Raw genomic sequence first — 20,795 nt, forward strand, 5'->3', positions numbered from 1 at the left:
TAGTCTAATTAAAAAATGCAATAAAAAATCCCCTCCGAGGGCAGTGCATTTGCTAACAGTGAAGAAAAGTCTGTAGTTACTTCCTGGTTCTGGGAAGGAGTCGTTGGTATGTTATTTCCAGTCACCAGTTTTTTCTCCAGCGCCCTTCATCCTCTCCCAGCCATAATATCAACAAGAAGTAAGTTTCCCAAAACAAGACAAAAGTTATGCAATTAAAATCCGCTTTGTATACTTTGGCAGTTTTTGCCTTCGCTTAACTTCTTATACGCTTATTTTAGCTTTAAGTCTTTTTATTTCCGATTTAAAACCGCTTTTAAATCTTTTTCAAAAAAAGGGGGGGGGAGTGCTTAATCCCTCTCCCTCCACGCTTCAAACTTAGGCGCTTCCAATTACTACCAGGGTCAGTTCGCTTTTTCACCTGAGCTTTGCTTAACTCACAGTTTGGAGACCTGGAGATCTTTTGGAAGCATTTTGAAGTTTTGATCGTGGTCGCTTGCTCCAGCAGTCGTCTCTAAGCGCCATACTGGCTCCGCAGCAACTGTACCTTTCGGTGATAAGGTGAGCCTCAATTCCTTGGCCGTCACCTTGGAAAAGGCTCTCCTCAGCTCCCCAGGCTGAGGGTCTCCTACAGAGATCCCCAGGGAGGTCCAGGACGAACTCGGACCCCTCCCGTCAGCCGGGTCTCGGCGCGTCCCCATCAGAGCGGCGAAACACTTAAACCGGAAGTCCACTTGTACAGTATACTGCTAAACAGTGTTCCCTGACTGCCCATTTCATGCAGTGTTTTTATACTCCAGTGGGACAACTTAAGAATTTCTCAGTTCTGATATTTGCACTTTCAGTTGTTGTGAGGTTCAGTTGTATCTCTGAATAACTTTGCTTAAGCAGGTCTATCTGTCCTGCCCCATTCTGGTCTGAGGTTTGTTGGGTCTTACAACTGCAACACCTGTGAAACCTATCCACAACTGTGTCATGGATGCTGTGGAATAAACTGTTAAGCTCCTCAGCTCTTAAGACTGTATGAGAACTGCAGTTGTCCATGGGCATCAGAATATAGTGGATCCAGACTGAATCAGCTATGTTTCCTGCAGATTATCTTGCCCTCTCTCTGGCCTTAATTACAGCTTTGGGCGGTGGAAAAATCTGTCTCTATACTCATTCTGCAGCTCACTGCTGGTCCACAGAATAATTCTGCTTGTGTTTTGCTGATTACTTTATCATTTCTCTATTGAAGGCTCTTCACTGTGGTTTGTCCCAGGATGTGTTTCAACTAACTGAGTTCAAATCAGTATTCCAGTCATAGTTAAATGCATGGTTCGCTCAAGGTGCTCAGACAACTGTCCTGACTTGCCACTGCTTCCTCAAGGAGGAGTTCCCTTCTACGTACCTTGCAGAATTTTATTTTATATCCTTCCTTTCTTCCATATGGAACACAGGCTGTCTTACAGAGGAGTCCCAGGAGGTCTGTCACCAGCCAGATCCCGACTTAGAGTCAGTGTGATTGTTGTATCGTATGGCTTTTCTGTCATTCTCAGCAATCCCCTTGCTGAACACACTCAAATGTCCATGCTCTTCAACAGCTGACTAAAATTTCTGCAAGCCCAACACCCTGAGTTGTATTGTGTCGGCTTGTCTTTCTTTGTGCATGAAGACATCAATTTGTGCTCTGCCGCTACTTTTCAAACATGGCTGGCCGTGCTCTTAAGACCCCTTCTGATGTGGTCATGGATGGAAAAAAGTTGTGTTTTGGCTAATTAGAGACAGCTGCATAAAACAGTCTTGCATGAAGCGCATCATAGTCTAGATAATACTTCATCAATGAAATCTCTAATCTTCCTCTTTTCACTTGAACAGTCTTCCATTTGCCTCTCTTGCAGCAGGATTCTGAAATACCAAAAGTACAAGTTAAATAATGTTGGGGTGGCCAGCATTGTGTTCTCTAGGAAACTAACACCTTTTCTCTTTCCTGTTATAGGCCTGATGGACACCAGAATAACCTGAGGAGTGCAGCCTACGAAGCTTTGATGGAAATTGTGAAGAACAGCGCCAAGGACTGCTATCCAGCTGTCCAGAAGACAACTTTAGTTATCATGGAACGGCTACAACAAGTGCTTCAAATGGAGGTTGGCTGGAGAGCAAAAGCTTTTCTTGTTTGGAGATAGGGCCCCAACAAATGAGTGGAGGCTGGGCAAGTTTGTGCCTATGTAACTTCATGCATGTTTTCTGTAGGTCTCCAAACCCTGGTGCTGCATCAAAAGGATCTTTAAAAGACCTTCTTGAAGGCACCAGGTCTATTCTCTGCCTATATATCTGGACTCTTCAGGTGCACCCATGTGACCATATTAAAACAATCGGGGTTGGATCCAGAGTTTTCTTTACAAAAAGCAGAGTTTTTCTGCAATGCAAGCAGCCTTAAACTGGTGCAAGGAGCCTTGCTCACGCAGAAGAGGCAGATTTCACTAATGGCATGTAGGGGTGTGCCTTTGGCATAAACCAAGCCAAATAAATACCCCAAAATAATACACCAAATACCCAAAAATACCTTATCAGTATTTTTCAGCTATAGCTGAGCCCGAAAAAAAACTGATTGTATTCGGCTTTTATTTGGGTGGTTTCAGCTATAACAAAACCGAGCTATCAGCTATTTCAGTGCTTCCTTTCTCACACACCCCACTCCGGAGTTGGGGAAGCAACCAGAGGGGTTTAATGGCTTCTTGCCACGTAAAAGGAGCTTTGCAAAGCTGCACTGTTTGCCAGTGAACTCCAAGTGGCCAGTGAGATCACCCATAAGTGAGTGAGCTTGCTGGCGGCTCGGAGTTCTCTGGTGCACAGTGTTGCTTTTGAGTATACCATAGGGTATAATGGAGCCGAATAAATTTGTCAATATTGGGATTCAGGAATATCAGTGTATATATATCAATATTTTCAGGTTTGATATATCCCAATCTGAAAAATACTGATTTTTGTGTGTGTGTGTGCACAGCCCTAGTGGCAGGCTCCTTTTGATGAGGAAGGCTCCAGTCGTGTTGGAATGGGAACTTTGGGACAGCTCTCCAATTATCATAACTACTTTTGTGAGCCTGGATTAATATTTAGCTGTCTTTCAGTCCACGCTGCATAAACTTCTATTCACCTCAGTCATGTGTACTACTTTAAATGTTGGATTTGAGGCAGTTCACTCTGATGGTAGAGCTACAGTAGGCAGCAGTGGGGGCTTCTTTTGTGTGCTAAAAGGATGTCTTCTCTCCCCCAGTCCCATATCCAGAGTACATCAGACAGAATCCAGTTTAACGACCTTCAGTCGCTGCTGTGTGCCACTTTGCAGGTAAAAACCATCCCCTGCTCTTTGACAAGGCATTCCAACACAGGATTTGTGAGGGGAGTGTTCAAAATAAAACCGTTTGAATTGTGTCTTACGTTGAGAGGTGCCACGAAGGGCCATTTTAACATGTGGTGCCTGTGTTCACGATGGCATCCCCCACTGCACCTGGCGCCCATCAAGCTTTTCCCAGGAAGTGGGCAGGGACATTCTAAGGCAGGGCTTTTTATTGGCTGCCCTTGTTCAGTTAAAGGATCTGGAGGGCTGATTAGTACAAGGCTCTCCTTATTCCCACGTCTCTCTCCCTTCCTTCCCCTCCCTGGCAGGTACGTGGCTTTGCTCCTGTTAGCCACTTTGGGGAGGTGTTCACCACACCTTCTGAAACTTCCAAAGGTGGTCACAGACTCAAAAGGTTTGGGGGACCCTTGATGTGAAATATGCTTCACATCAAGGGTCCCCCAAACCTTTTGAGTCTGTGACCACCTTTAGACAAGGCCTCTTCAGTTTGAATGTCTTTTTCCCCCCTTCAAGACTGCAAAAAAACACAAATCGCCTTGGATAAGGAAATCTCCACAAGTAATATAGACCGTCTAGTGTAATGGTTAAGAGCTTGAGTGAGGAGTTAGAATGGTGACATAGCCATAGCCAGAGCTCCTTTTTCTCTGTTCTCCCTGTCCCCGTCTACCTTCTGTCTACAGTGATATGGGACTGGCCTTAACAAGATTAAGGAAATGTTTAAAGTACATCGAGCACTTAAGGAATGCTAGAGATTTGTTCCAAGTTAACTGACATCTAATCAAAACATGCTCTCCTTCTGGAGTCATGGTGTGATACAGAGATTGTACATTAGTAGGGAAATATTTTTTTTTAATGAAGTCTTCAAGATGTCATCAGACTTTTCTTGCTGCAGCAAATGAACAGAGCCCAACCCTCTAGAGCAGTTGGTGAGAACATCTAGTGACTCTGAACAAAAGGACCAATAAATCTCAGGGCACCAAAAAGTCAGTTTCTACCCTCTGCCCTGTTGGGCTCCCCCCCTCTGCACCACTAGAAATGTGTGGTCCATAATCAAAATCCAATCCAGACATGCTTTGTTAACCTTGCAAGGCTAACTAATGCAAGTGATGTTACCTCAGATCTTTGAATCTGCACTGACTGACTAGACCAGATCTGGCTTTTCCCCCCCCATGGTGGTCTTTTGTGTCTGCAGTAATCCTCTGCTCTTTCAGTTGCTCTACACAGTCTCTTATGTTTTCTCTTGGGGCAGGGCTTAGCAAAGGTAGACCTGTGTCTTGACAGTACTCCCTCCAACTATAACTCTCAACTGTGTTTGCACCCTATAGTGTTGTCTCTGGCTGTGTACAGCTCTCTTCCAATCACATTGCTGGCTGGACAGAGTGCTGACTAAATAGGGGGCTGCTGCCTGCCCTGTTCCAGCTATTTGGAGTTAGCCGCAAGTGTGTGTGTGGGGGGTAGGATTCTTTTAACCTATCCAGTTCTTTGCTCTCCTTGGCACCTCCGGACTGAAGTACATCCTCTCTGTGTACATGTGCCGTCCGGTGGGATGGGCTGCCATGCCAGTGGGGGAGGGAAGCCAAAGACCAGCCCTCTTGTACATTCTTATCTCTTTCCTCGTCCAGTGATGGGCACCTTGCCTGCCTTGCAAAGCATAGACTTAACACTCACACTATTAAAAACCAAACCTCAGTCAAGAACTGGATCGGTTTTCTCTCCTCGTTTAAATCCAGTCCTTGGGGACCCAATTATGCACAAAACTTCCTGTTCATCTATGTAGCAAGGGGGGAGAGACTGCTTTTAAGCTGTGTGGACAAGGGAAAGCAAATTGTAATCCCCCAGCCTTCTCTCTACACCGTACTCAGATGTTTGAGGGTTTTGTGTGGTTTTTTTGTAGCAGCTTGAAAGTTGGGAGGGATAACCTTGAGGGAGAGAATCCCCTGAAAATTTCATCCCAGTTTGTTCGGAGACAAAATTACCAGTAGGAACAGTTCCTACCAAAACCATCTTAAATGTAACCCAAATGCAGTAGTGATTCCAAACATACCCTAACATTGCAGGATTGATTTGGACAGTTTCTGAGTAACAAAATGAGCTAAACTTAAATAAAATGCCTGTGTGTATTCCTAATACATACACTCCCACAGGTGAATATCCCTAATGCATACTATGGTTGAGCTGCATCCTGCTTCCTATTTTGAAGTTTTATTTCTAGCCTTGTCTAAAACCCGGGTGACACTTGTTGGTAGTGCCAAAAGCTGGGGTAGGATGCAAATGTGCTTGTGTAGCTATTCATGGAACAACTGTGTATGGCGCAGTACATAACCCATGCATGCGTCCTTCATGTGATTTTGGAACCAGTTCTTTCCTCTGCAAATGTGTTGGCTGGTTAGGCTTTGAATATTAAAGCAAAACCCACCTGCCAACCTTCTCGGCCACAATTTGCTGAGTGTCTCGGCCCATACCCACCTCCGATTAAGATACCTTAAAGGGAGGAGTGGGAAGAGAAGCCTAAGAGAGAAACCCTTCCAAGTGGACCAGTTTAAAGTTGCTCTTAGGGAATATTGCTCTCATTCTTTCCTTTGTAAGAGGTTGTATTTTCAAATCCAAAATAGTCAGTCGAGACCTAAGTGAACTTCCTAATGTCAGGGCTGGGTGAATAAAATCTCATTGTCTGAAAGATGCCAGAAGATCTCCCCCCACAGATATACTTTTACTTGTTCTGTAAAAGTGTTGGAGCTGCTGAGTTCATGAGAATAAAATGGTCCTCTACAGTCGATGAGAATTTAACCTTATTAGAGCTTGATGCCATTGTTAACATAAAGCATACCTTATCAATGACAAATTCTTTGGCGGATGCTCTGGATATTTATGGTCAATTAATGGATCTGATTGGTTCTTTAGCCAAATCCCTTCTGCAACAACACCTAAGCCTCAATCCTGGTTTGATGCAGAATGTTATGCAGTTAAAACGCAGATTCGGTCTGCATATAAAGGATTTCGTAGTTCGAATAACTATGATATATTAAAGGTCTATCATGATCAAAATAATTTTTATCATGATTTTATCCTTAATAAACAGAGGCTGTTTCATTATAGGTAATGGTCTGAACTACTCCAAGCATTAAAATCCAATAACAATAAAACCTTTTGGCAAGTTGTATCTTCTTATACAAACAATAGTGTAACTTTTCCTGTCCTAACATCTCTCCTCAAATTTGGTTTGATTATTACAGCACAATCTTTGATGCTCCTGGTAATATCTTACTAGACACTGATAACACCATCCCAGCAGACATTCCCAACTGGCCTCCGGTAACTGCGGATGATTTGATCTCAGAATTAAAACTAGGCAAGGCTCCAGGTCCTGACGGGATCCCGGCAGAGGTTTTTTCCAAACACCCTCACTTGTGGGTCTGTTCACTTTATTAATCAATCTGGAAGGATTCCCCAGTCATGGCTGAATTCTATTATCATTCCTGTTTTTAAAAAAGGAAATCCTAATTGCCCGGAAAGTTATAGGCCAATCAGTCTTTTATCTATAATAGGCAACTTATATGCCAAATCTCTAGAAAGACGGTTAAAAATATGGATATACTCTCAGCAGATAATCAGTCCTGAACAAATTAGTTTCTCAAAAGGATAAATAAAAGGTAATTCTACTGTAGACCACTGCTTTCTTCTAACTTTCCTGGCCGATAAATATGAAATCGGGCACTAAACAATTGTACACAACCTTCATCGATCTGAAAGGCGCTTTTGATTCAGTTTCCAGAAAATTACTTTGGAGAAAGCTTGAAATTTTGAATATTGAGCCTCGATTATTATTTTTATTTAAAAAGCTCTACTCGTCTGCCAAGTTAAATATTCAGAATCTGGTCATTTAACTGCTAAAATACCAACTTTAAAAGGAGTAAAACTGTATACTGGCCCTACTTCTTTTATTCCAGAGGGAATCAATATTTACCGGGCGCCATAAATATCCTTGAAACCAAAATTCTTCCTCAATTATTATATGGCATTCCCATTTGGATAATGGGCTTTCATAACAATCTTGAAAGACTACAGGCCTGTCTTTTTCGCCAACTTCTAGGCGTTTCTGTATTCCATATTCCTCTCTTTGTTCAGAATTGGGCCAACATCTTATAGATACTAAATGTTGGTTATTAACTTTTAAATATTGGTTGAAAATACACTTCAGATAGCCACCAAATTCTTTAATCTCACATTTTAAAAATGACGTTTATAGCGTAACCTGGTTGGCATATATTGAGAAGAAAATTAGTCAAATTGGCTTCTCCTTAGAATATTTCTATTCACTGGATGGAGTCTCTATTTTCCAGATTATCAAATGGAGACTGCTTGACCTTGAACTCCAAATGTTATGTCCTGCACAATTTCGCATATTTTCTCAGGCTCAGTTAAATCTCCCAATTCAATATGGCCAGATGGCCCATTATCTCCACAACTTAGTTCAGCCTTCGCACTGTAGAGCCTTCACATTAGCCCGTCTAAATGTTTTCCCTTCAAAAATGCTCTCAGGTTGGTTTAATAAAATCCCCCTACATGAAAGGTTATGTTCTTGTCCTTTAAAATCTGTGGATTCAATATATCATTATTTTTTACTGTCAGTTTCACTCAGCCATACGCAAAGAATTGTTGTCATCTTTATTTCCTCCTAATTTTAGTTCTAGTAGGGAAAAAGCTATTCAGTATCTACTAAAGGGTACTAATCCTAATATTACAGCTTTAGTGGCCACGTTTCTTGCCGAAGCAGTCAAAGTTAGATCTATTCTCATAAAGGAATGATTCATATTGTTTATTATGTTCCTAAATATCCATACTGTGTTATTGTATATCTTTGTATCTTACTGCTATGCTATTAAAAGTATTTAAGAGCAATGTGATAACAGGAGGGAGGAAAGTAGTCTGGGAGGAAAGTCTTTGCCTAACTTCTCCTTTCCTTCTGCCAAACATCAGAATGTCCTCCGTAAAGTGCAGCACCAAGATGCTTTGCAGATCTCTGATGTGGTGATGGCTTCTCTCCTGAGGATGTTTCAAAGCACAGCAGGATCCGGGGGTGTCCAAGAGGATGCCCTCATGGCTGTCAGCACACTAGTAGAAGGTCAGCACTTTATAAAGGTTGGAGGGTCTTGAAGGGGAAGCGTGCAAACCAAGCGTTGTGTGGATATATTTTGCCTTGTCTCCGGATTCTCTTGGTCTTCTCCAGTTGCCACAGTGTGGGCCGTGAAGGGGTGAGAAAGCATGGTGAAAAGGGATGGTTTTGGCAGTGAGTTAGCCGAACACAGAAATTGCAGCAGCATTCAAGTAGGCTGGATTGCTGCTTTGGTTGGCCAGGGATAGCCATTTTCTTGAAGATAGCAACTCTGTTTTATGATCAGGTTACTTACTTGAGAAGAGTGTCCCTTGCTGGTGAAAGCAGAGGATGTATGTGAGGTGTAGGTATGATGAAGTCTGTTGGGGCTAATACTGGGTGGAGGTTTTGACTTCTCCCTGCCACTTGGCTTTAGAGCATGTAAAACCTTGCTTAAAAATTTGTGATTGCTGGGGTAGTCTTGGCATCCTAATTCTGTTCTTACTGCTTTTTGAGTATTGTCTTAAGAGTCACCTTTGCCACCTTACAGGGTGTTTTTTTGCATGAGGGTTGGAATGTTATGGCGTTCTGTTCTAGTCGTGTTTGATTTCTCTTGTCTTTTGTGTGGGTAAAAATTAGTGCAGAACAATTACAACACAGTGAGTTGGATCCTACCACTGCCAAAAGAGAAGGGAAAGGCAAGCAAGTAGCTCATGTCCCTTGTGGTGGTTGATCTAACGGGTTTCATTAGCCTTGATTCAGGGGTCAAATGAAGTTCCTCCTCCTCGCACCAGCAAAAGCACTGCTAGGATCAGCCCAGCTGTTCTGTAACATCCATAAGAATTATTTGTAAACTTGTGAATGAGCAGAATAAATACTCTTGCTTGTTCCTTACTAGTGATGCTCGCAAGTTGTGGCCCTTCTCTGGAAACATGCGCACATGGAATGTCTCCATCAGACCACTGATCTTCAGCTGATGAGTTGGTACCCACAAAGGTCCTGTGTCCTGACTTAAGATGGCCTGTGCCGTTTTTGTTCAGGGCTTCGTTCTTCAACAGAAACAGACCCCAGAGGCAAAGGAATTTGGAAGCTCTTTAACCATTAATGCTTACGCTGGACAGAATTAGGGTAGTTGCTGCATTTAATGCACAGCTGAGAAGCAGCATCTGCAGAATTCTCTTCTGCACATAGATACCAAAGCCCTTCTGTCCTACTTCACATCTGGTCTCCTTAAGTAAAACTCAGCTTTCCAGGCTCAAAACGTGAAGTGTGTTGTCCCATGTTGCAGTTTAGGAGGGCCTTGAGTCCAAAGGTTGCAGTTGACCACTGCATTGAATAGTAGGTTCCTCTTAAAGCTGTGCCAGGCTCAGTATGTGATCACTTAAGAACGATAGTTTAAATCCACACATGAGGAATTGGAATGGGGGATGAGCTGTGGCTTAGTGGCAGAACATGCTTTGTGTGCAAAAGGTCCGGGGTTCAATCCCTGTTAAGAATCTAAGGTGGCGCATGTTAGAGAAGGCCTTTCATTGCCTGAGACCATGGGCAGCACTGAGGTAAATGGTCTGCCTTGATATGACGTAGCTTCACTTACTCATACTGTTTCTGATTAGATAGCGTAGTGTAAGGACAGGATAGTTTTGATCTACTGGCAGCAATGTGAACAAGAGTGGTGTTAGTGCTGAATCAGGCTTGCTTTAGCTTAAGGACAGAGAGGGAAGAGTGGAGAGCAAGTTTAAACATACAACCAAAAAGAGGTGACTCTCCTTGCTGAAGACAAGCTGCCGCAGTCCTTTGCTCATGTAGTCCTTTTAAGTAAAATACATAAGACTGGGTTGTCAAGCTTGTATCTTTGTAAAACCAGTCTCAAGTTGGTTGAAGGAAAAATAACAGCTTTGCCCATATTGTGTTTGGCGTACTTGATTGTAATAAAGGTTTCCTTGGGCTGGGGGCATGAGTAGGCAACCCCAACATGTGGCAAACAGCAGTATGTCAGACCATTTTGCCCAGTATGCAGGGCCAGCTCTCTTCCCAGGGGGCTGAGGTGGAGCACTGTCAATACCCCTGGGACTCAGCTTACTGTGGGTTTGTTTGGTCAGGGGAAAGTGACATCTTGTCCATTCATCTTCCAGCATGCCTGCCTCTGTGTTAGGCTGTAGGTGACACCACATTTGAATCCTCCCTACTTCTCCCCCATCCCATTCAGTCTTCTGGACAGAAAGCCAGTATGTTAAGGTGGAAGGGGGTTGTCCTAACTTTCTGCCTGGCATTTCATTTTTCTGTATGCCTGGAGTTTTTCCCTGGAGGAGCAGGGAAACATGCCAACCCCCACCTGCAGCCTGAAGTGGACCGTTTCAGAAAACGTGTGTACCCCTTGGTTCACCTGCTGGTAGTGCTTGTTAGATCCTCTGGCAAAGGCTTGGAAGCTGCACAGTGGAAAAGATGGAATTGGTTCAGAAGAGGTCACTTACTTTTTACACACTCCACGCCTTCCCACCACTTGATTTGGTATGCATTCTGAGTTGTGGATCACATTGAGGTCTTCTGCCTACCTGCCTGCCTGCCCACTCTCCCACCCACCTCTTTCTTGACGCTTCTAATAACCGGCAAAGAATAAAAATATGATTCATCCAGAAGTTTGGGCTGCAAGCACTCCACAGTCGTCGTGGCGTGTGTATGCTGTCACACCACAGTTGGAAGCTTTTTTATTTAGAATACTGTTGCTATGGCTAGTGACACAGATCGCTCACTTGTCTTTCAAAGTAGGCTGTTGAAAGATATGAATAAAAAATAGTGCTGGGAGGGACTTAAATTTTGAGCTTACTCATTAGGACTGAGCGCAGAAATCTGGGAATGCCCTAGGGATTAGTGCAGACGGTCGATCTCCCATGCCTCCTCTTCCGTTTCAGAGCTATCTGTGGCTAGCAAAATTGCCAGTTCGGGTGTTGATGCTACTTATAGTTACCTTGAAGCCAAAGGGGATAGAAGGAGGACATGAGCCTCTTAGGTACTCTAGAATCTGGTCTCTTTAACCGTGGTTAGGAAATTGGACAGTTCTTGAACCTTAGCAGGCTTCAGGGAAGTCCTGGGAAGGTCTTGTTTTCTCAGCCTCAGTTCCTCGTCTGTAAAGCCGGAGTGATAATGTAGGATCGTCATCTTAGGACATCAGATGGTAACAGGCTCTGCAGAATAAGTAACTGGCTCTAATACTCACCCTACCTGAGGGGGCCTGCTGCTTTAATTTAGTTCTTTGGAAAAAATGCAAGCGCATGGGAAACTCGCATGATTTAATTGGTCAGAGCACTGCAGTCATTCCACTTCTGTACAGATAGGAGGCCTGGTTGCCCTTAAGCAGCTGGTTGAATAGTGTTCCTGTGCTCTCTCATTTCTCTGTAAAAGTCTGGCAGTATCATAATTGCTGCACACCTAATGGGCGTTTGGATTCTTTGTAGTAACATGTAGGCTGGGTTGCCTAGTTTTAGATCTAGCAAACCGCTAGACTATTGTCTCTGGGGTGCAGTACAGTTTTAGATGTTTGATCCCTATTTGTTTGTCCCCCTTTATTCCGGATAGTGCTGGGTGGAGAGTTTCTCAAGTATATGGATGCCTTCAAACCTTTCCTAAGTATTGGGTTGAAGAACTATGCTGAATACCAGGTAAGCCTCTCTTGTGTGCATCCAAGCCTTTTGGCTTTGGGTGGGCCTACTCTTGTTTCTGTTTCCACTGTGTGATTTTGATTGCCTGGGCTGAACTAGGGGGGCTGGGGATTGGCAGTGGGTGGATCAGTGTGTTGCGGCAAGGGCTTCTGGGCTGTGTGTGCAGAATTCCTTGACTGGGAAAGTTGCAGAATTCTTGGTAGGATATGGAAGGACAGGGCTCTATCCTCGGTTCTGCCACCAACAAAAAAACAAAAGCCCCCAGTCCTGATAGCTGTGGAAGTAACCGATAATGTTGCACACACACAGGAAAATTGCTGGGTAAGGGAAGGCAGAAGTCTTGACTTCTGCAGAAAAACTGTAAACCTGATATAGCAAATTCACCATTCTCTGTAGGCTGCAGGCACCTGGCTCAGATGCAGGCCTGAAAGCACCCTTAGTTTTTTGTTCGATCAAAAACAATTGCTGAGCGTAACAAGCACAGAAGTGGCCCAAGCTCGATATGGCAGGATGGGCAGAGAACAGCACAAGAGGGTGTCAGGACATAGTTTCTGTAAGGCTGCATTCAGGGGTCCAGTTCAGCCAATAAATATGCACCCAAAAACCTTCCTTGTGCCTGTCTCCTCTCCTTTTCTCAGCTGAGCTGGAGTTCATTTTTCACCCCAGAGCCCAAGATTCTTAAAAAGGATCTAATCCCAGTTCATGATTTTCATTAAACGGAAATAAAATTCTATTTTAGCCTGTGTTTGTATGTCACAAGTAACCAGCCCTTAACCTTCTGCTCATTACATTCTGCTCCAGAAGGGGCAGGGAAAGAAAAAAAGGAAAGAGGGGGACCCAGCTCAGGTGTGCACTCTTATTTAACCAGAGTCATCTCAGTCTTAGATATGTGGAGGTGGGCAGGCTTTTGAGTTTCTGAAAGGGGGGGGGGGAAGCACAGCAATTTGGCAGCCCCCTGCTGCAGAGCGTTCTTTAGTACAAAAGTGATCTTGCTGCGGTGCTCTTTCCCACTTAAGCGGTTTTCAGATACACGGTGTGACAGTTGCGCAAATGGGCATTGCCCCACAAAATAAATTCCCCTTGGATGAATGGGGTATCAGTTCTGAAAGGCTTCTTCTCAGCTGGCAAAATCACTTTGTGTCTCTTCCCCGTTGCTTGTAATGCTCCATCAAACAGTTAAAAAAAGCCTGTGAGTCTTCCAAGCACGTCACAATGGAGCACTGCCTGTCTCACTGGCTTTATTTAGTGTTCTAATAGGGGCACAGATGTGGTGATCGGTGCTGGTGGAGTGGAGGGGCGGTGAAAAGTGACTCACGGTTCAGGTGGGTGTGATCAGCTACTGCATTTCTCCTCTTAGGTCTGTCTGTCTGCGGTGGGCCTAGTCGGTGACTTGTGCCGAGCCTTGCAGTCCAACATCCTGCCTTTCTGTGATGAAGCTATGCAGCTACTCTTAGAAAATTTGGGGGTGAGTGGACCTTAGTTGTTTGAAGAATTCGAGAGAGATTTTTTTGGGGGGGGCAGTCTAGAAAAAATCCCTTATGTAACATTTTAAGAAATAATCCCTGCAGTGTAGAAAGGAAACTGACAAAGGTAAACAGCTTGTATGTATAGATATTGTGGCTGAGTCTTTGGGAAACAGAAGGAAGGCAAGTGATGTAAACAAAGTTGTGGGTTTTTTTAACCAAGACAAGAAGCCCTTACCTTGCGTGAGTTCCATTTGAATGATCTGCATGTATGGTTTTACTGGCACACGTGTGTGTGTGTGTGTGTGTGTGTATTGTGTATGGGCTGGTTAAATGAAATCCATAGTGTGATAAAGGGTCACTGTTGGTCTAGCTTTGCATTTACAAGCCACAAAACGCTTTGCTTCCTTTCCTTTCAATGGCCCCGGTCACATGGCAAAGTTGCTGTGGGAGAGGCACGGAACGTGGGCGCATTATCTGGGTGTGATCACACCCCAACATCTGGGAAGTGGAGCGCACCCGTGGCTTACCGCCGACAATGCGCATTTAAAAACTAATACCTCCAAGGTACTAGTAAATGTTTGCCACGGGCTGCCTCCAGACGCCCATGGTGTGATCACGCATTCCCCTCCGGTCCCTCGTTTACCCGCCGGCACCGAGGGAAGGACCCGTGGTGTGCCGCCAGCGCGTCTGATTGCATAATCACGGATAAAACTGCGCCGGGGCAATTAACCCCCCCGCCGCGATATCCGGCCCGTGTCCGCGACGCCATAGTCTACCCTGTCTTTAATTACATTATTAAATTAAAATGGCGTTACCCCTGAGTTTCTTGGCTGCAGGTAACAGGAGTATTATATTACTTAAAGGGCACTGTTTGTATTACTGATGTGGAATTACTGTTGTGGCACTTCCTCCATTTGGATCTTGAAATTGGCTAGCTTACTGGTGTAGAAGAACTAGAACTTCAAATAGCCTGTCAGATAAGGATTTTTTTCTTCAGACATGGTCACTGTTCATAATAGATCAAGTTGGGTGGTCATATTTGTCTATAGCAGTAGAGAAGAGCAAGAGCCCAGTAGCACCTTGAAGACTAACAAAAACTTGTGGCAGGGGAGGAGCTTTCATGAGTCACTGCTCACTTCTTCAGTTACCTGCCACAAATTTTGTTAGTCTTTAAGGTGCTACTGGACTCTTGCCCTTTTCTACTGTTCATAATGGTCTGGAACGGAAAGGCCAGTCATGTATGTATCTTTTTAACCTTTTGTTTGATGTTACTATCTGACACTTTTTGTACTTTCTCACTTTCAGTAATAAAACTTGTTGAACGGGGGGGAAATAAGAGTAAAATGGGATTACTTCTGAGCAGCTCGGGGGTTGGGAGATTAAGATCCAGATACCTAAATTAATCTTACTGTGTTGGGGGGGGGGGGGTTAAAAATGTGCTGTGGGTAAAATAGCGGTTGGTCTTTGCAGAATGAAAACGTGCACCGATCTGTGAAGCCCCAGATTCTCTCCGTGTTTGGTGACATTGCTCTTGCAATTGGAGGAGAGTTCAAGAAATACTTAGAAGTTGTATTGAATACTCTACAGCAAGCTTCTCAAGCCCAGGTGGATAAGGTAAGGCCAGGAGACTCGTGCTGCTGCATAGCTTCCCTTCTCCCCCTTCCACTAAGGCAGGTTTGGCAGCCCTGGTTGAACCATTTCATCATGCCTGATTCTTTTTGCCCTTAGTCTGACTATGACATGGTGGACTACCTGAACGAATTGCGAGAGGGCTGTTTGGAAGCGTACACTGGCATCATCCAGGGACTGAAAGGAGATCAAGAGAATGTGCATCGTGAGTATTTCCGAGGGCTCTGAAGCAGGACCTTTAACCAGACCAGGGATGGACAACTGTCATGGGATGGGGTAAATGCCCCCCATGTTCTAGGCTGCTGGCTGGCTCAGTTAGTACCAGATAATGCATGACAGGAAATCCCTTTGGCCTCTGTACGTGCTTCCGTTTTGCCTCCGCAATTGCCAGGGCTCACAAATGCGCAGCAGAATATAAGCAACCATAATGTATGGAGTATTATGTTGGAAATCTTTTGGTGGGAGGAGGGAAAACTGCATGACCTACATTCAAGTCCCTGCCCCCCAGAGTCCTCCTGTGGCCATTTGGGCCAGCCTCTGCCTGCCTGCCTGGATATTAAAAGGCTCCCTTCTGTGGTCTGTGATGCAGTCAACAGTGAAGCCCTTTGCTTTTTTCAGAAACTGAAGTGTCGAGACAGTGAGTTGGGGCGGGGGCCACTCTGAGTGTCCTGAGACAGCTGCCAGTCCTTCATGCACGTGGCCCTGGCTGTGTCTTCCTTCAGTTGTAGCTGTAGTGTATTTGTCTTCAAGCAGTTGTTCCAGTGTGTTGAACAAATGAGGTCACTGCTTTGGAGGCTTGTTTATGTGGTTGTGTGTTGGTGGTGCAGAACGCAACCCTTGCACGGGGCTGTGAAGCAGGGTGCGCTTCGAGACCCAAGGAAGGCAGAAGGAAAGTAGAGGGTTGGGGGTGATGTCCGTCAGAAGTATTTTAGGCCCGCAGCCTTTTCTTTAATATTGGAACATAGAAAATAGCTTTGCCACCAGCCTGTCAAGCTAATGGCGCTTTCTTTTCAGCGGATGTGATGTTGGTGCAGCCTAGAGTAGAATTCATCTTATCTTTCATTGACCATATTGCTGGAGACGAGGATCATACCGATGGGGTCGTAGCCTGTGCGGCTGGGCTGATTGGGTAGGTGCCTATCTAACTTACAGAAACATGGACTCACTTTTCCTACCCCAAAGAGACTTGGTATGTGTAAAGAGTTTTTTTCTGAAGGGCATATTTAAATGTGTAATTGGCGCTGTGCAAACCAGTTTGGTGTAGTGGTTAAGTGTGCGGACTCTAATCTGGGAGAACTGGGTTTGATTCCCCACTCCTCCACTTGCACCTGCTGGATGACCTTGGGCAAGCCATAGTTCTGGCATAGGTATTCTTGAAAAAGAGCAGTTTCTGTCAGAACTCTCTCAGCCCCACCTACCTCACAGGCAGTGTTCCCTCTAAGCTGAGTTAGTGTGAGCTAGCTCACAATTTTTTAGCCCCTGGCTCACACATTTTGGTCTTTGCTCAGGGAGGAGGGCTCCAGAGCAAACTAATTTATGCAGCAGCCAAATTGCTTGCTCACAACTTTCATGCCAGTACCTCATAAAGTAGAATTTTTGCTCACAAGATTCCACAGCTTAGAGGGAGCATTGCTCACAGGGTGTCTGTTGTGGGGAGGGGAAGGGAAAGGAGTTTGCAAGCCGCCTTGAGACTCTCTTGGGTAGTGAAGGGCGGGGTATTAATCCAGTCTCTTCTGTTCTTCTATTTCCTGCTTGAATGTTGAGTGGCCATGAAGACCATTATCAGTACTGTGTCTAGCAACCTGCTGTTTGACCCACAGGCCCTACTTTTGGGGGGGAGGAGTGGTGATGTAATGTCTCACTAACAACAAGCGATTGTCAGAATGGCAATAGATAAATGTCGGCAGCTTCACCTGTAGCCTCTCAGATGCTTGCTGAGATGAGCTTCGCCCTTGCCCTTTTTGGAGGCTGTTCATGACGCCCATAGGGACTCCCCAGGAGTTCCTTCTGTATCTTTAGGGGATCAGCAGAAAGAGGCTGATTCTGCCGAGCCATCTTTGCAGAACTCAAGCAAGGGAGTACTTCATGCACGCAGAGGTTCAAAGCCAACAACCTTGAGTTGAGGCAGAATCGTGGTGAGACTGCAACAGGTTTGGCTCACCTCCATGAGGAGATACAGAGGGCATATTCAGGGTAGAATTCTGCATTGTGAAGCGTCTGCAGGGCAGTAGCCCCTGCAAAGTGGACTACCCTGGTCAGTCTTTGAATCTGTGGGTTTGAGGAGCCCCTGAACCCTGATGCTTATTTTATTTAAAAGCTCCTTTTCCCCCTCCTCTTCACAGGGATTTGTGCACAGCGTTTGGGAAAGATGTCCTCAAGTTGGTAGAAACTAAACCCATGATACACGAACTGCTCACTGAAGGGAGGAGGTCAAAGACGAACAAAACGAAAACCCTTGCAACCTGGGCCACTAAAGAGCTGAGAAAACTGAAGAATCAAGCTTGGTAAGGAGGGGGGCCCGTTTCCCTTCCTCCAAATGGTCCTTCTAAGGAACTTGTGTCAAAACCAATCGGAACACCTGTGGCAGGCTTTGAGCTTCAGTTCCCAAGTGAAGTTCTTCACATCGGTCAATAAGAATATTTAGCCTCGAAGCTGCTGCGTGCTCTCCTGTCCTTTCTCCCTTCCGCTCCTGTTGAAACGTTCCCAGTAAAATCAGAGAATTACAAAATCTCAGCATCCTGCAGAATAAGCGATGTAAACAAAGCAGGTGTGCTAATTTGAAAAGACTCATTTGGATTGAGTCCTCCTGGGGGCGTGCGGCCCAGCCCATAAGCGCATTGTTAATGTAGTTCTGTGGGAGGCAGTGTAGTGTGGCACGGCATGGGGGCCCGGAGTCTCTAGTTCAAATCTTTGTGTTTTCCGAACTTGGCGTCCCGTGTAATGTGTGTTCTTGGGAAGTGTGGGGGTCCTTGAGGCTCATCAGCGTAGCTTTCCTGAGAGAAGCTTGTCTTGCCACTGATTTTTCTGTTGCCAAGGAGTAGTGAGTATGTCCAGGGGTTTCTCGTGCAAGTGAGGCAGGATCCCAGCATGCCTGAATAAACTGTGAGCGCCCCCAGAAGACTCTGCAGAATCCTCCGCAATGTGCCGTTAATATCCCTGGGCAGCTGAGCCGAGTGGCTCATTCAGGGCCGATGGCACCTGCTTGGCTTACTCGTGGCTCGTGCAGGCCGTGGCAGCAGTGGCCCATCAGGAACTTTCCTGTTAAGTCAAACTCCTTTTGATACCAGATGGCTTCTTAGTGTGACATATTGAATACAGGAGTTCTCGTACATCCACCTTCCAAGCGATCTTCTGCGTTGTGTGTTTTGTCCTGTGCTTATGTTGGCTCCTTCTCACCTGATCTCCTCCTCCCTTCCAGATCTGTTACCATTGGGATGACACCTGAGAACCCCCACTGGAAATCTCCAATCTATTGAGAAAAAAACCCAACCCGGAAGTGAGGAATGTGCACGGATGCTGAGTGTTTGGGAATGAGAGGATGAGTGAGTGAGAGGCTTGAAAACACACCACGGTGAGAATCCAGCCACGGCAAACAAGCAGCAGCAGCGGCGCTGTCAATGGAGCTAATCACTGACTTGCGTAGCAGCAAAACCTTGTCATCGCTTGCCTCTAGGAAGTGGGAAACGATTGCTTTTCCATACTTCAATGCAGTCTCTTCCGACAGAGACAAAAGACTACCTTCTGTGTCTTTTTGACCAGTGAAGAAGGAGGTGAAATTAACCTTGGAGAGAGGAAAGCTAGCATCAGGTTCAATTTTGAGTGCTAATATCTTTTTTAAGGTCTGGCTTTCGTTGCTGGAGAGAAAGGAAGGAGGTGGGGTTATTCCCCCAGCCCGCCTCATGTCAACTTGTGAGGTGGGGAAGGGATTTTTCGGCCGCACAACGCTGTCAGTGCACGAGAGGAACGGGAAGGGTGAAGGATTTTCTTTCCAGAGTGAGTGTGTGTGAATGAGGCGGTATCTACATTCTCAACTTTAAGTCATTGCAGTTAAATCTTTCCCAAAAAGAGAGAGAAATACTGAGAAAAAGAGGTTAGCGGTTGCATTTCATAAACTAACAAGTTCAGTCTACTTGAAGCAGCAGAAAAATAAAAAGAGTTTAAGGGGTGGGGGGTGGGGGGGACAGAAGTTGCTCCGTCTAGGGGCTTCTTCAGGGAATCGCTGGTGGGATGTTCAGAGCTCCCGTCGTGACACTTTTTTCACGATCTTGTTTCATTAAAAAGCGCCTTTCCTTCCTTAATTTTGTTCAACTGTTAATGTAGAAACCTGAGGGTGGGGGGGTGGGAAAGGGGGAGGGTGTCAGGAAACTCACGTGTTAGTAGAGAGATTAGGATCAATTTTCTCCAAATGGGATGTGAGGCTTTAAAACAAAACACAACTATTTTCCAAATTGGCAATGGGGTTGGGGGATGAGGGAGTAAAGAAAAACCCAAAGGGGAAAAAGCCTGTCTCTTGGCTTGAAAAAAATGGCCCAAACCACACACACACACATACACACACAACTGTGCCAAAGAGTTAAAAAAAAAAGGAATTTTAAAAAGAACACTTCAGGAAATATTTTGGATTGCAAAAATAAGGTTGAAATTCAAATGTTCAAACAAAGCAAAAAAAAAAGATAAATACAATTTGGAAACCGCTTGGCCTATTTGTGCTCTTTATTTGATTCTGATACGGTATTATTCTTGCTGCACTTCAAAAAGGAAAAAAAATTATATAGATATATATATACTGACTTGAGCTTACACAGGACGGCACTTGTAAAGGTTATATTTTTCCACTGCAGTTGAAGATTAATAAAATGGTGTCAAACATTCCCCCAGTACTATTTTTTTTACTATTGGTCTTTCCAGTAAACAGAGAATCCATTTTCCTTTTTATTATAAAAATAAAACCAGTTGGATGGGCAGCTGTCTGCTAACGTCTATAGTGTGCCTGTTGTGCCCCCATATAGCTGCACATAATTTTTCAAAATTTCTACCAGTCGCTGAGGAGAGGCAGCAAGTCAGGATTCCTAAGAGGGACGAAGGGGTGAGATGCATTTGCTTCCAACTATGCAGCTAATTGATGTTTTAGGGTTTTGTTTTGTTTTTTTTAAAAAAAGATGCTTTTCAAGCTTGCCTTGTCCGGTAGGGATCCTAATAATCTTACAGGAAGCATTTTCTTAAAACGTCTCTCATCTCCTTCCTCCCCTGTGCCCTCTCCCCTTTCCCAGTCTGATCCTGGGCTGCTTTCGAGTCGCCCGTCCTCGTTGGAGAGCAAGCATGCTAGATTTCTTGTACAGGGTATCTGACGCGTGCCTTTCAGTGCCAGATTTCAGGATCGCAGCCCCAAAGTGCCGACTTCTCGAACCAGAAAAGAACCAGGTGGGCTAAAACGGGAAGCTCCAGCATGAGTCTGAACGATTGGCTTTTCACAAACCTGGGTCCACCTTTTCTTAATGCCTTTTTTTCCCTTTTGCGGTTGGGGGGGTTTTCTTTGAGAGAGACACCCACAAAACGAAAGCCATTCCTGAATTGGGGGAAGAGGGGTGTGTGAAGGGGAGATATCTGATCATTCC

General features: G+C 44.9%; 1 protein-coding gene across 1 annotated transcript in view; it reads left to right on the forward strand.

The window, feature by feature from the left end:
• Nucleotides 1–19,459, forward strand: part of KPNB1 (karyopherin (importin) beta 1) — a 44,721-nt gene extending 25,262 nt beyond the window's left edge. Inside the window, exons 13-22 of the mRNA XM_015412433.1 lie at nt 1,976–2,123; nt 3,254–3,325; nt 8,315–8,459; nt 12,003–12,085; nt 13,443–13,550; nt 15,022–15,165; nt 15,280–15,385; nt 16,195–16,309; nt 17,523–17,684; nt 18,599–19,459. Coding sequence (XP_015267919.1) covers nt 1,976–2,123; nt 3,254–3,325; nt 8,315–8,459; nt 12,003–12,085; nt 13,443–13,550; nt 15,022–15,165; nt 15,280–15,385; nt 16,195–16,309; nt 17,523–17,684; nt 18,599 — 1,084 coding nt within the window. The 3' untranslated portion in view covers nt 18,600–19,459. The remainder of the gene's footprint in view (nt 1–1,975; nt 2,124–3,253; nt 3,326–8,314; nt 8,460–12,002; nt 12,086–13,442; nt 13,551–15,021; nt 15,166–15,279; nt 15,386–16,194; nt 16,310–17,522; nt 17,685–18,598) is intronic.
• Nucleotides 19,460–20,795: the final 1,336 nt, after the last annotated feature.

The sequence above is a fragment of the Gekko japonicus genome, unplaced genomic scaffold (assembly GCF_001447785.1).
Source record: "Gekko japonicus isolate JY-2015 unplaced genomic scaffold, Gekko_japonicus_V1.1 scaffold8, whole genome shotgun sequence".
NCBI classification, from domain to species: domain Eukaryota; kingdom Metazoa; phylum Chordata; class Lepidosauria; order Squamata; family Gekkonidae; genus Gekko; species Gekko japonicus.